The following is a 16,184-nucleotide window of genomic DNA, read 5'->3' on the forward strand; positions in this document are numbered from 1 at the left end:
TTGATAATACTGAGAAATGTGGCTTTTCACTTTTCTGGTACTTTCAAACCACTTAAAAATAAAAACAGAATTTTCCTTCATGACATCATCATCACATCATAGGGTAATGAAACGATACCACAGAATAAATTCTGTGGGGATTTAGGCAGAGGGAATTAGAGCAGGAATTTCTCTATAAGGTTCTCCAAAAGCTGTTATCTCCTAAAGTCTGAGAAGGATATTGCGGGACCAAATGTACTTCTGGTTTTGTAACAATACAAAACTGTCTTAATACTTTATTTATTTTCTTCTTTAGAAAGTAAAGGCTCACCCCGTCTTTTTTGTCTCTTTCTAGTGCTCCATGAAGAAATTCCATTGAGACATCCTCATTTTCATCCAGCCACTGAATGACAAATGGTTCAAACCACCTGAAAATTAAAAGCAATTTTGTAAAGTAGATAGATTTCATAAAGATCCCAAGAGGAGAGACGACATACTACCCAGCAGTTTGGAACCTCGTGTTTTCACGTCTATTCTTATTGCTAAAAAATTCTAATAACCCTGGGACAATTTTTGTCACCAAAATTCTGTAGGTACCAAAAGGCTTTTCAGGCTACAGCTTCACAATACTCTTCCTGGTATACCCTGGTGATGTAAATTAGCAGTAGCCAATTCTCTACCAGTGAAGCATGGCAGGTATGTATCTTCTATCAATACTGGCTCTTTGGTAACATTTATTTTTTATTTGAATATGAAATAACTTGTATATAACTTTGTTTTAGTAAAAATCATCTGTGTTTTATTTTTCTTTAGTTTATGTTAGAAAAATTTAAAGTAATAACAGGCCTCAAACCATCTCAGCAAACCAGCAGACTGGCAGAAGATTAAGGATAGCTCATATAAAAGGACAGGACTGAATATATTTATTGCAGGGAGACAGGTAAAAAGAAAACCAGCAGCTGAGTATAAACCTGATCCAGTAAGAATTACTTCAGTAGTATATCCCATTAGCATTGTATCTTTATCCAAATTTGACTGTAAAACAAATGCAGGGACCTGTAACTAATAGTTCTACTGTTCCCACATCTCATACCTTCCTCAGACATTTCCTGACCAAAGCATTTTGTCCTCTCTGAAGATGTGCAGTTACAACAACTGTAGAAATCCATGAAATAGCTAATTGCACATTTAACACCTGGACTATTTCACTTGATTGAATGAAGAATTAAAGAGAAGGAAGCATAAAAAGTAGTTGCCAGTGCTACACACCTTGAGATCTTGCACAAACCCAAGCACAAATATTTGACCAAAATAAACCTTGCACGAAGCCCAGACTCATGGAAGCCTTCCCAAAACACCACTTACAGAGAGTATTCAGGCACTGCATCCTTGAAAGCAGAGAGTTCTCGCACATATTCATTATAAAACCATTTCACTTTGAAGTGCAAATTCATATAATCTGTGCTTTTGCATAATCGCTGCTTTTCATGTTCTGTAATAGAAGGAGTGGAAATAAAAGCACTTAATAGTGTTCTAACAGTAAATAACTTTCTTGTGCCTCAGTACACTGGTGACACAATAATACAGGACTTGCATTTTAAAGCATAATTGGTTTGATTTTTCTAGAGGTAGTAGTACCCACAGTTTCAATTTTCAGGATCTGAGTACCCTTAGGAAAAACAAAAACCAAAGACCAAACCACAAATTAGGCTTCTCATGTCTCTTCACTGCAGTGAGAAAAAACCACAAATTTGCTGACTTCCCATTCTTTAGATTCTTCTTTGGCTGTTAGAAAATGATTAAGAAGCTTTGGAGTGTCAAGCTAGAGAAGACAACCATAGTTGTGTAGTAGCCAGAGGAAGTAACAGCTATAAATGCCAGTCCCACATGAATCTGTGAAACCTACATTCATGAGAGCTAAGAAAAAGAAAGACGAGCCAACTCCACAGCTCTACAGTCCTCTGACTTATGAAAGATGGTTAAATAAAGTGTTTTCGAAATTTTTCAAATGGACTTCACCTTCTCAGTGTCCTCCTGTTTGCCACATACTGAATATGCAGATGGAGGTGGGTGGCAGGAGTCATAGAGCCACCTGTAATCACTGTCTGCATTTTTAAAGTCTGATTTCATTTGTTTGGAGCAAATGTCCATCTTTCTTCCAGGATTTCAATCCTTGTTTTAGCTTTTACACTAGGCTCTGCATTGTTCACTCAGCCACTGCAGGCCTGGACAGGCTCCATTCCTTCTCTCCATTAGCTAACAGGCACTTTATCCTTGCTCAAATCTTTCATTTCCTTCTCACACAGCATGAAACCAGGGATCCACAAGTTTTGGGCAGAATAATCATACCTTTGCTTACTGCTCACAGCTTCCTAAAATCTCCACAGATGTCATCTGTTTGAGGTGTCACGTCACTTGCACATTCTTCCCTATGTGAAAGGGTAATTTCTTTTCCCAGCTCCCTTAAAAAATGACCTAATACAGGTGCTCAGCCTGAATGATGTTCTTGTGTAAATAGCATGTATTAAGAACTTACCACTTTCAAACCTCCTTTTTGCTTCTTACTTCTGGTTGCTCTGCAACACAGCATTAGACAAATCTCCTTTATTTGGATGTGAACCTAATTTTCTTTAACAGTAGGAGCATCCCATCCTCTGTCATACACTTGAATGTACCACTGGATTCTCTGTCAGTGAAAATGCACTATGAACTACACATCCTGTGTTTTTCAGATCTAGCCAGGTACATCAGAAGGAAATGTTTAGTTTTATTATTATGCCAAATCAGCACTCCAGTAGTACATCACGCTATCCAACAAGTGTTTCAGAAGCATGCTATTATGCAGTGAGTTACTAGGTTTTGTGCAAATCAGCTTATGAAGAGCCCCTGTGGGCTTTTATTGCCTTTTTAGCATTGTAGTAGCATTTTCACCTTCACTGCCTTTCCATCACACTCAAGAAAAAAATCACTAAATAAGTTTCTGTCTAAATAGTGCATTTATTCATTCTTCATGCTACTTGAGAGTACTACAAATTCTCCCCAGCAACATATCATTGTTACTAGCATTAAACAGAACCAGAGAGAGAAAGATGTTGCCTTCTCTCACAGTTCTGAGGAATCTCTTTTTTTAGGCAGCAGTTTTTTCACAAACTATTATAGAAAGCTAAATGGCAAAAAATTTGCTCTAAAAAAGGTATTCTTACAAGGTAGACCAGTCTTTCACTGAGAACAATTATGTTATTGCTATCAAATTCACTGCACATCTGCTGCTTAAGTCTTTGTTAAAAATCTATCTTATATTGCATCCCAAAAGAGTGGAATTTCTGAAATGAATGCACATTTTTTCATTCAAGCATTGCATAAACGGGTTATTAGATTACAAAATGTAACTTGAGAATGTTTGCTATAGTATGACAAACCAAGGAAATGCTTATTTCAATTTTAGAAATGAGCTACTGACACTAATTGGCAAACTTGTCCAGGAGGGTACAACTTACACATACCATTCACTGGTATTTTCTTCTGAAAGTTAAGATTTATAACACATTAAAAATGAGCACAAAAGTAATTCATGAATAATTGAACTTTTTTCTCCAGGCTGTTATGCCTTGTAGAGAATATTTAAGGAGTCTCCCAGGATATTATTTCTAGTTACACATAAGTGAAAAATACATCCACAAGTCCTGATATTAATGTATGAGAACATCAGCAAACACTTCAGATGACCTACAAAATAATTTAGTATCCATGCATTTTACCTCTTCAGTTCATATAAACCAAAGAACAGAGCAAACAGGTGCCCATATGAGTCAGCCCATGACAATTTTAACTGGATAATAGATGGGTTTATCCATGGTAACCACATATTTGGTTACAAAGTGGACCAACATCACTGTAGGTGTTCTGAATTTATATTAGGACCAATAGTTCGCTTCCTTAGTTTCTGAAAAACTTGCACAAGCTAATGTACATGTGAGCCAGCACAGGATCCATGGATGCATTTTGGAGATCTGTGTCTATTTCCCTGGAGGAAAAGCTAGTGCCATGTTTCCCTGTACAGACATATCCATTTTGGGCTTTCTGGAAGACAGATGTAGTAGCTGCACAATACAACTCTTTTTTTAAAAAGTCCACTCTTGCTTTGCAAAATTACTATACTACTGAGTCAGTCTGGAACTAAACCTGTCAACTGTGTGCAAGTGTGCTCTCAGGAGAGATGATGACAGAAATACCTGAACATTCTCATAACTGATTCTAGGTAAGGAAATCTCCAGTATAGCAAACCTAATGCTGGTAATGTTTTTTTGTTTTGTGCTGCTCTTTTCCTGACACATTCCTTGTAGTGCAGCGTATTTTAATAAGCACCTACTCATCTAATAAGTTCCATAAAGAGGTCGTGTTCAGTTCTCATGCTGGCATATCACTGTGTCATGCATCAATGAAAAAAATACTGATAAGATTCTTGTAAACTGGAACATCTGTAAACTTTAGTTGTGTGTATGGGGCACTTCAGCTGCTTTTAGGAATTGCAGTTCCAGTAAGTGTAATTTTTTCCATCGTTGATGACACTTGGGGTGGGAGGGAATATCTCCTTAGGGGTGATGCTGTAATGAATGCACTTCCACAGGCCTGCAGCAACAGACATTGTTAACTGCAACCACAATGCAAACTGTATGGAGCTGTTCCATCTCAACGGTACAAATCACGAGATGGGGACCCCCTTAAGAAGAACATCCGTAAGCAACAGCACTGAGGAATGAAAAATAAAATCTGCCCAGATGTTATTTGTATAACCAAGAAAAGAGAGAGATAGTTTTAAAAGCTATTACATGGAATGCATAAATATAGGCAAAAGAACTTGTTGTGTGATGAAACCAGCCACAGACCTGGTGACACTGTATCTGGCACATAACCTAATTGCAGGCAGCAGTTCTTTTAGAGAAAAATGTATAAAGAAACATAATAGGAAGGACTATAATCCAAGGTACTTTCCTCCCAGGCCTTGACAAAACCAATCATGTTTGATTTGGAATCATGTTTGATTTCCTGCTCATTTTTCCAGCAATTTCTAGAGAAAGCTGAGAAGATTTTCTTCAAGTAACAAATAAAACTCATAATGATGATTTACTAAGCAGAAATATCTACATGACACTAAAGACAGAATGTCATTTAACAAACTGGAACAGAATCTTGTTCACTATAGAATCCTTTTTTCTTTTTAACCTATGAGGTAATAACATCACTCTGAGTTTCCATGTAATTTTTGATATAAATTAGTTGCTAAAAAAGGATAAATATTCAGATAATCAAATTGATATTTTGTTCAACTCTGATTTTCCTGATTTAGGTACAAAATCTCAGAGCAATTTTTTTTTCAACAGCAGTTTCCAATATTTTTTTGTAAAAACATATAGTTAAGCTGCTTGAAGTATTCTAATAAGATGGTTTTAAAGTATATTTTGAATCTTTATAAACAAGAACTTCAAGGAAATTAGTCTGTAAAAAATGAACAAATTGACTAGATACACATAAATATATTTACCTAAACAAGACTTGTCTAGTTTTCAGACTTTATACATAATTTTTCAGGGAATAATAACTACTAAAAAGAATATTTATGTGAAGCAAATTAATTACATCACAACCAGCTGGTTTGACTGACATAGAAACTATTGCCCTACAGATTTTTAAACAGAAATGATTGAGACTAAGCATATGGGATTTGTGTTTGGATTAACTGCAAATTTTCCCATCAAAACTCAGCTGTTATTTTCAACCATTGTGACATAATTCCATATTATTTGCAATAATTACTTACCAATCTTTCTAGAGACTACCAGCTGCAATCTATTTCCTTCAGAACTGCTGTTTCAGAAAACCTGCTATTTCCAAACTTGCAGTCATATAACTGGGAAGGGTAATTGGGAACACAAACTGAATACAGCTAGTGGAAGAAAAGCTCCTGTAAGGAATGGTATGGATGGGGCATGAATTGGTATTCCTCCCTCTGAATCTGTGGAAACATTACACTGCATAGATGCGCCAGTGTTTTGGATAAAAGTAGAAGTTAATGTGCCTGATCCCAGTGGAATTTCCCCACAATACAGGAGTGGTTGCTATGCCACTGCCTCTTTTAATGTGGGTATTATGCTTGTAGTGCTCTGGATCCCTGTAGTGCTGAAAGAAACGTGAAGCCTCTGATTGTATGAATGTAACATAGCGTACAGGCCACAAATGAAGAAAAAATTTGACTCAAAGTTCAAAACTGATTTAGAAGAAAACATTCCATTCTACTAGAATCTCATCCCAGGATTCTTGTACTCTGCTAAAGGCAATGAAGTCACTGACAATGAAGTTATTAACTGAAATAGAGAGTAGAACAGAACTAATTGATAATTATATATAATTTACATTGATTTTTATAATGTGAAATACTACTGACTTTTCTGAGAGGGCTCTTTGTGTCAAGATAAATATAATAAACCAAAACCTGAAAAACTTCTGTCACTACCTCATTTTTGGATTACACTTATCTCTAAATCACATCTAACCCCCCTTCCAATCCTCCTTTAAAAAATATGTTGTATCTTTCACAACAGACCCTGGTTCTGAAGAATATGATTGAAATTTCAAATACTTCATACTGATGTTTCAACATCTATTCAAATTAATAAAAAAAAAAGTAATAAAAGTAATAAAAGAAGAAAGGTAATGCTAATATAGGAATCTAATTTATATTGATTAGGCTTTCATAAACCTCTAATATGTATAAAAATTACAAAATAAAGACAGCCTATATGCACCCCATCCTTGGAAGTCCTCGAGTCAGGCTGGATTGGGCCCTGAGCAATCTGGTCTAGTGGGTGGCATCCCTGTCCACGGCTTGGGGCATGGAACTAGATGGCCTAAGTTCCCTTCCAACTCAAACCATTCCACGATTTTATGATTTGATAGTATAATGCTTGAATCTGAGATGGAAAACAGAATAAAGGTAACAAAGAGCACTTTGATAGCATTGGAACTTAACTAATGAATACTCAGCTTTGCATCTTCAATGTAATCTTTGTGACAGATTTCTTCCATTTACTTATTGCTTAATTTTTTTTTAAAAAAGTGCCTTTCCATGAACCTGATGCTCTGCTCTTTACCTCGTCACAAATGTGCACAGTGAGCATAAAACCTTATCAAACAGGCATCTTTGCATTTTATAAGCAATTAGCAGAATAAAGTACAAAGCAGGAAGAATCCAGCAGGAAGATAAATACGAAGCTGCACTTAAATAATTACCTGTTTTGTACCTGGCTCTGCCTGCAAAAGCAAAACCACGGAGGTGTTCTCTAATTCTTACCCAGCAAACTGCACTTAAGCTTATTAAAAGATAATGTGGAAACAAGCAGTTTTAATGGATTCATCCTATTCTCCTGGAGGCGAAGCAGTATCAAATATTTAGTTTAGAACAAATGCACTTGACCGTAAGAGGAAATTTACCTCAGCATCTATAGGAGAAAAAGACACAAGTGAATCTCCATTAGTGGAACAGTCCTGAAAGTAAAAGACTGAGTCTTAAACCTAAGAAAACAGAGATTAGGAGAAGAACAGCTACTGTGTGAGGAAAGCTTTAAAGGAGTGTCTTTATGGGCAAGATTAAAAATAGCATACAGGTTGCTTGTAATTTTTAATTTTCTTTAACTCAAATATTTTATTCAAGTTGATAAAGAAATATATTTCATTTCAAGAAAGCTGTTATTAGTTACTGTTTCTCAATGAAAGAAGTCCAAAAGGTAACTGGATTCATTGTGTGATTAGCTCACAGAACGCAGGAAGAGGTGCAGCACCTACATTCCACTGCTCCTGTGTGAGAATTATGCAGCTCCACTCTGACAGAGATAGGGGGAAGAAACTCCTCAAGCAAACAAAAGGATGAAAGTTTTCCCCAACCAGCAGATGCAGAACTGCACTAAACAATGCAGGTCCTTCAAGGGACTGTCTTGAGAGGAAAAAGTCACATTTTTGCTCAGAGGTTTTATTTGTTTGCGTTTTTATTTGTTTTTCTTCCCCAGCCATAAAATTAGATCAGACAAAAGATATAACTCCAGCTTTTGTAAAAATGTGGAATGAAATAAATTGGTATCATCTTACTGGTAAAGAACCGTAATCAAGGACAAGAAGAAAGAAGCAGCAAAATACTCTTCTGGGTTGAGATACCTATAAACTCTGAAGGAAGTCTTGCCTGCCCCTGCTGCTACCGGTGATATACAGCCCATCCAGCTGAACAGAACGCTTCTCCCTTCAACTCACTGGTGTGTGGAAAGGACAGGGTCATGTGAGCTGTAAATAACCCATAATTATTAATCAATGTAAGTTTCATTTAAAACCATTTATGCTCATACTCTATCCAGCATGGCGGTACAAGTATAGGTTGACTAACAAAAAACTGCCTTTGTCACAACTACATAATGTTCAGGAAAAGTTTATGCACATGTTTTTTACAATAAGTGATTGCCTGAGTAGGACCTAACAATAGTGTTTAAGAACAAGAGGAGTATTCATTGGTTAAAAAAAAAAGTAAGGACAGAGCTATCATTATTAAATATATGGGACAATATACACTGCTAGTATTGAGTGAAAAGTTTAAGACTGAGCAATGAAGTCAGACATTCACTGATGCACTACATATAGAGAAGCTTAACTTACTAAGGTCACTGTAGATTTGTACTGTGGTACTACTCATTGTTCTGATGATGGTTTAATGTGTAAAATCCAAGAAACCGGGTTAGAGAACAAGGAAATTCTAGATATAACTGTCCCAAGTGCAAGGTTGTGCCATACCAGAGATCTCTGAGGTAGTTCCAAGTAAGAAGACACATTGCTACAGTGCAATCCAAACCCATGAAGTATTAACTCAGCCCCTGGGAGCAGTTTTGCCCACTTCATCTGTCTTAATTACTGGGTCTAATTAACTCCAAAAAAATAGTGCCTTTTGGCATGGCTATGGTGCTTTTTAGGCAAGCCTGGAGATCTCTGCTTTGCCCTCGATAGATGGATTCTCACACTTGCAAAGCTCAGCCCCTCAAGACGTAGAGCATGTAGCTACTGTTATTAACATCCCTGTCTGTTATGGTGACCAAAGAACAGTTCTAACTCCCCTCCTCCTGCAATCATGTCAGCATTCTGTCTTATCTGCCAAAGGAAGGTTTAACTCCAACTGTAATCTCCTTGTCTTTGCCTCTACAGACCTCTGAATTGCCATGAGACCACAGAGGACTCTTAATTCCTCAGGTGTCTGAAAAGATAAGCATGGAATACATTTGTTGAAAAGTGCCAATGCAGAAATACAACCGACTAAAATAAAAAGGATTCATACTTTGATAGTGATGAAACCTTGCATTCTTGTGGATGCTGCCTTCTTGTCCTTTCCAAAACCTCAGTCTCACCTTCCTTCACCTCTGCAGCCTCCCTCTAAGCCAAGACTATATCTTAAGGGGAACTTTGTAAATTGTAAATTTGGAGTGAAAATAGACTTGAAATCTGCCACCAAATGGCATGACCTTTCTCTGGGCAGCATAAGCCTTTTTGGTTCTTTTTCTATGCTGTCTCTGTGCTTAGCATCTACTCATGGACCTGCCTCTTCTCTTTCAAATCCCTTTATTGGTTTCTGTCATGGAAGAACTATCTGTCAGAGAAACAGGAAAATACTATCTGCTTAAGCACAGAAGACAACAGCAAACTTGGAAAGCAAGCCTACACTAAATGCATAAAATGGTGGAATGACTCTCTCCTTTTCCTATTTTTGTAAGGCTTTCAGAATCTTAGCTTGGCAGCATGGAGACTGTCTATTGCTGTATTTACACAGCAGCAAACTAATTTATGGCCTGATTCTGGTCTTGACTTCTGGCCACTACCAGAATTAGATTATCATAATAACAGCAATTAGGATGTTCTCTTTCTAACAGACTGGACAGCTTCAGACATTTGATCTGACCTATTTGAAAGTTGGAGATATGAAAGATATGAAAAAAGACATTTCTGAGGACAAAGACTAAAAAAAGATACTTTGCATGTCTAATTTCAGCTTATTACTCTCTCAATCTTTTAACTTATGCATCTTCATACTTGTAAAGGAAAAGACTTCCTACCATATGAAGTCAGTAATAAATCTTAAGCGCTGCTGGTGAAATTTTCTCTCTGTCTTCATTCATTTGTGGGATAAATATGGAAAAATCGGGGGATCAGACAGTACAAAAATACTACCATCCTGTAAGATCAGATGATTGTGTAAACCAAATGCCAAACAACAATCTATAATGTATCAAGCAAAACACTGATGCTTCATGAATAACCTGCAAAGAAGAAAAAAAACCCAAAGAGACCAAATCTAATGAAGACAATTCTCAAAGAGAAACATGTGATACCTTCTTCACGCAAAATCTATACATTAAAATAATCCATTAAGTCAGAAAAAAAAATATAACTGGTGTGAACTCAATTTGTTAAAGTTTGCCTAAAACTTTTAACACTATGCAAAGACTAAATATTTCAATTAACTTAGATTGGAAGAAAATCTAGAATGAAATTATGAACTCAATACCAGATTTTAGTACAATTTTGTTTCCAAGGCATGTCAGCTTGGCACAGTGTAGCCCTGATCTTGGCAGCTGTGGAGACCTGAACTGTGCTTTGCGATGTCCTTTCCTCCCTCATCAAAAATCCGAGCCAATCCCCAATGCCAATTTGCTGCCTTGGTACTCACAGAGACCTGGATTTGCTCTTGTCTAGCCAAAGGCCACTGCCATGGCAGCTGCTGTTGTCTCTGACTTCTCCATGTCACAGCAGCAGCCTCCTGGTTGGCAAGGACCAAAGGAGAAGAGAAGGCAGAGGGCGTGTGGTGCCTGCTGGTGCCCCTCACAGGGCTGCTGGGTTGTTCTGCAAGAGGAGGTGGGCAGAGGACACAGTTTGAGCAGCAGTTCTGCAGTGCACACATGCCTCGAGCAGATCCAGGAGGAATTCAGCTGTACAGGGAGAGGAGAAAGCCTGAGCAGCCATTCTGAACTGCGCTCAGGAAAAAGGGAAAAGGAATGGAAAGTTGGATGCTCCCGTATTTGCTGTCTTCCTATTTCCTGAATTTAAACTGATGGGTCTGGCTGGATATATTTGTGAATACATAAAGTGGGTAAAACCAGAAAGAGGGCCTCGGATGAGCTAATCTAATCTTTTTTATCACATGAGCAATCCTTTTGCAAACAATTCTGGACCAGTTCATTGCTTCTTGATTGGATGCAGAAAGGAATCAACTTTGTAACACAAAAGATTCTGTTTCAGGAGATTAATACTAAATTGGAGTAGGGAAAGATTGCAATCACAGCCCTGGACACTAGGTATGAACAGATGGTAGCCTACGTTAATAACTTGGAAGGCGAGAGTAGCATAGCAGAATGCAATGCATTTTAATGAACTCCATTAAAACCATGAGGACCAACTGCGAACATATTTAAGGGCTTGCTTTTAATCTTACAGAATTTAAAGAAAAAAAACTTATTTCCATCAAAAACGGAGTTAAACCCAGTTTGTAGAATATCTATGGAAATAATTAATAATTCAAATCCCAGCAAAGCTGGGTAGAGGATCAGCACACTGATCTATATTTTGTGACTAGATTTATTGAGGTTCCTGTTTAGCAATGAAATAATAGAAGGTGAAACTGTGTATATTTATAATAATTTATACTAATTTCAAATTCCCTTAATTATTATTTATATGCAGGAATGGTTTCACTAATGATTCTGGGAGCAGCTTAGAATTCCTAATGCCAACAATGGCATTTCCTCTCCTCAGAAGGTCAGTATCCTCAGCAACACAGAAATGAGACCACATTCAGGGACTGGTCTGAAACATAAAAAGTTAAATGCCTTCTATATCTCTCTCTGCAGAATAAGAATTAATATTAACATTAATATTTATTTTAAAGTCCTGATTCAACCCAACCATCCACACATCAATATATTGTATAATTAACTCTTTCTTAAGAGCTTCTTGTTCTACTTTTTACAGCTAAGACACAAACCATGGCTTGTTCTGAAGCTGCCTTTTGAGTGATCAGTGTGCTCTACTTAACACTCATAATTGAGTGATGTTTTGTGAATGATCTTGTTGCAGTACAGAACGTTTACAGTTCAGTGGCTAAAGCACTACAAGCTCTGTGTGCCCAGGGATGTCTGTGTGCAGAGCGTAACTACACACTCAAGGTTATGAAGTCATGGCAGTTGGTGGCTATTAGAAAACCTTAGTAATCTGTGCTAACTATCTGTAAGGGAATCACAACACTGAGTTACTGAAGAGCAATTTTCTGGTAGCTGTTCCTGACTCACAGCCTCTCCAGATAGAAGGTTATTTCACTGATGGAACTGGGAATATGCTTTAATCCAAAACAGAGGCTTTCACTTAGTCTTCATGTTTCTCAGCTCTTGGAAGCTTTTGCCTTCACTGATCACTCCTAAAGGATGATGTCCTGCCTGACACCCCTCCTCAAACTTGTACTTCTGATTCACTCTGACATGACTACAGAACATCACTTTGAAACAACAGTTGCAATAAATCTTCTCCTACCCACATCTAAGATGTCTCATGTCTTCTGTTGTTGTTGTACATATTTTAATTACCTTCCTTCCTTTCTCCTCTTTTTCCTCTGCTGTTCTTAGTATGGAAGTTCCACATTCAAATAACACAATTAAGAAAATAAAGTAACACAACAGCAGATGAACAAAACAGGTTTTCCATCAATAGCCATTCTAGCCACTCATCTTTTCTCTTTCTTTATCATCATAAAAATCCACAATGTCATCAAAGCACCACCACACTGATATTATCGCATTAGACATTCTGGAGAGAATAATACAGAAGTGAATCTTCAAATATTTGGGTTTTTTAATCCTTTATGCCTGCTGAATTGCATTGTTACTTAAATCCAACCTCATACGTTTTTTCTCACCCCTTTCAGACTTGCTCTGTAGTTAGTAGCAGACTTGACTAAAGACAATGCCAGTTTCATGCAGGTATTTTCACTTGGTTTGCTGCAATAACCATATTTTATTGTGTGTTTGAAGCCATTAGTTGGAAACAGTCTGCTATACAGCAAAACCCTGTGTATTTTAACAATGGTTAACCACAGCAATATCTTAAAGAGATAAAATGAAACTGCATTTGATTCTGCGGGAACTGAAGTGAATACACCCTGCCTTTTGAACACAAAAAGATTTAATTATAAGTGTGTGCTTTCTCCATAATTTCATTCTGCAAATGTTTCTTATGGGCAAGTTAGATATTTTCAGCTATTGAGAAAAATTGGAGTGTCTACAATGCTCTCTAGCAAGCACATGCGTGCCTCTTTGGACAGTGAAGATTTTTATCAGGTCTAAGAAGCAGCATTTCAAATCACAGTTCTTTCTTCCACAGATAACTTCATATATTCACAGAACAATGATTTAGTTCCTTATAACCCTTCTTTTTCACTAACTTATGAAGCATCTTAAACAAGTACACCAGAAAGCTCGAACCACACACAGAAATCTGGTGCCAGGTATCACTTACAGTGAAAATCAGTCTTGGTGAACTCACTAGTGTAATTAATAGTTTGTTCTAATTACCTTCCAGAGCATATTTCATGTCTTGGGCAAACAGAGTCCACATGATTTCAGCACTGATTTTTCCCATGTTCAGCTCTTGAGGGAACCTGCAATCAATCACATTACAACAGTTCACCTGCTGCTAGGAACTACACTTACAGCTGCACAGCAAAAAGGCAAATAATTCCACAACATAATTCCCCTAGTATGCAATTACTGTATTTTATGTTTTGCAACAATTATATAACCCATCCAAGCTCTAAATAAAAACTTCCCCAATGTGAGGGGCCTGGGTAAATAATTAGTTAAATGTTGCACAAATTCCCCTCATATGACATTTTAAATCAAGAGATATTAATCTATCTTGCAGATGATTCTGCAACTTGAGATAAATCAGATGGCTTATGAAGAATATGAAACAGTTGGCTCAGATGTTTAGCAGCTACAGGTTTTCCTTAATTCCCTTGTGACACTGCTGTCTGTGAAGCTATGCTGGTTTATATACTCATAGAATCCAATTCACTGAAGACTTCCACCTTGACATATAGATAAAACATTAAAGAATGTAACAAGTAGTGAAATGCAGATTTTGATTCAAAATCTTAGTTTTGGTCTTATGCTTCATGTCATCTTTGAAAAACAGTCCTTTTTAGATACTTTCAGCTGTTATCAATTAAGTACTTTTACACAACTTTTTCACAGATCCCAGCTGCTTCTCATTCTAAGTAAAAGAAAGGCTTTAATCTTTGAGTTACTATTTTCGCTGTTATCAACTAGCAAAAGCTGGCATTTTAGTGATCAACACTGTGTTTTACATCACATTTTTTGTCTTAAAAAAAGGGCTGTCTTTAATGCAGATGTGGGACTGACATTAATATGAGCCATTCTCAGGGCACAGAAGCAGAGCCAGGCAGGTCAGGCAGCTGAAGAGCAGAAAGTAGAGCACAGAACCTCCCAGTGGGGTAAAGCAGTTGTTTATAGCACAGGGTGCAGTGAGAGCCACAGAAATACACCCACAGTTCACAAGGAATACAGAAAAGAAGGGAATATATTCATGAGGAAATACACAGAGCTGTGTGGCTTTTGTGTTGAGTTTATTACACTTTCTACGAGCAGAGAATTTGATCCAAAGTGTTTTGACCTTTTATTAAAGCACTAATAAAACTCAAAAAATATTCTCTAATAATTTTTGTAAAAATGTAAGAATTTTTAAAGGTCTTGTTGACATAGAAAGAATGGGAATTACGTGCAATTTTAAAGTGGTAGCAGTATGATCTAAGTAATGTATTCCTTTTAGAGACCTATTTGACCCTGATCATATCTGCAAAGAAGAAGTACTTAAACAGCTCATTAGCTCTGCCACTTTAATGGGGAGCAGTTGCTAGCTCACTTCACTGAGCCTTCTTTATGCTAATGGCTTCTCAATTAAAGAACTTGGTATTAATTTAAATAATACCAAACCCGACAAAATTAATTTCTGTTCAAAAGCTGAAATGTATTTCAGCTGTCTTAATTTCTTTACTTCCAGTCCACCCTGAGCTCTCCCTTAGCACCAGACTCGAACTTTGACAGTGTTGCTCTGAGGAAGTATTTAACAGCTAATTTAATATTGACACTTTCTTTTGACCATATTGCAAAGCTGGCCATAAGGCAAGGCTGGATCTGATAAAAACACACTTGCTTGATTAGTGATTAATATATATGTCGGTGCATTTTAAAATTGGGAAAGCATATGCACACACAAACTGCCATTTTCAATGTTGTTTAAATTACTGTAGTTCAACATATCCCACCTGGCGTCACCTAGGTGAAATCTAAAATTGATGGTAGTTTTTCTACTTCTAACAGATTGGTGGGCAATGCACAGCTGTCAGTCATGGGCATCATGTAACTACCAGAGGTATCCTTGCAGTTTACTATATGTGAGAAGCTGACATAGTTAATGCACAACAGAAGCCCACAGCACATTCCACCTGCTAAAGATAAATGGTAACAGAAGCAGCTGTCTTTTTAAAGGGAAGAGATAATCAAAGGTCAAATACTAAAGCATCTGTATAAGTATGGTATTTTTTATTATTTGTACTTTATCACCTTATTTTTAGGTAAAAAGACCTTTTCAAACTACTTCAGAATTTGATCCCTAAGCAGCAAAATACCAGAGAAATTTCCCATGCAAATCTCTACACATCACATTTTCTAATCTTTGTAAAAGCCATGTATTTTCACATTTCTCAGTGAAGCAAAAGGACAACCAGGAGAGCACTGTTAGTCATTTAGCTTGCTCTTGCTACAGTTATTTCTGCCCCATAGGCCATAATTTTCTCAATTTCTATGTCGTTCTTGGAACTATATAAAATCTCAGTTTATCCAGAGGAGTTATGTTGCCCATACAGGACCATATCCATGTATTTCCAAAAATACTAAATTGCATATACAAGACAGCCACTTATAAATGTCTTCTCTCTATTGATTTTAATTAAGCAAAAATTAAGTGAAAACAGTTCTCACTGGCTATTTCTAACACTGGGCTATATATAAAACCACAGATCAATGGAATGAAATTGAACTCGACTTAAAACAAAATGA

At 36.9% G+C, this 16,184-nt stretch overlaps 1 protein-coding gene and 1 long non-coding RNA gene across 8 annotated transcripts in view; one reads left to right on the plus strand and one right to left on the minus strand.

Moving 5' to 3' along the window:
- LOC109143450 overlaps positions 1–10,788 on the plus strand; it is a 41,642-nt gene extending 30,854 nt beyond the window's left edge. Inside the window, exons 4-5 of one of the 2 annotated variants that reach the window (XR_005602777.1) lie at positions 335–8,336; positions 9,214–10,788. This is a non-coding gene — a long non-coding RNA (uncharacterized LOC109143450). Of the gene's footprint in view, positions 1–334 lie in introns of both variants that reach the window. The other variant, XR_002043631.3, reaches the window with a different exon arrangement.
- UNC13C (unc-13 homolog C) overlaps positions 1–16,184 on the minus strand; it is a 135,053-nt gene that overhangs the window by 34,252 nt on the left and 84,617 nt on the right. For all 6 annotated transcript variants that reach the window (XM_010391192.4, XM_010391191.4, XM_019280971.3 and 3 more), the window contains 3 exons: positions 13,620–13,705; positions 1,345–1,471; positions 311–407 (listed from right to left, as the gene is read on the minus strand). In XM_010391192.4, the coding sequence (XP_010389494.1) occupies positions 311–407; positions 1,345–1,471; positions 13,620–13,705 (310 nt within the window). The remainder of the gene's footprint in view (positions 1–310; positions 408–1,344; positions 1,472–13,619; positions 13,706–16,184) is intronic.

This window comes from Corvus cornix, chromosome 10 (genome assembly GCF_000738735.6).
Source record: "Corvus cornix cornix isolate S_Up_H32 chromosome 10, ASM73873v5, whole genome shotgun sequence".
Taxonomy (NCBI): domain Eukaryota; kingdom Metazoa; phylum Chordata; class Aves; order Passeriformes; family Corvidae; genus Corvus; species Corvus cornix.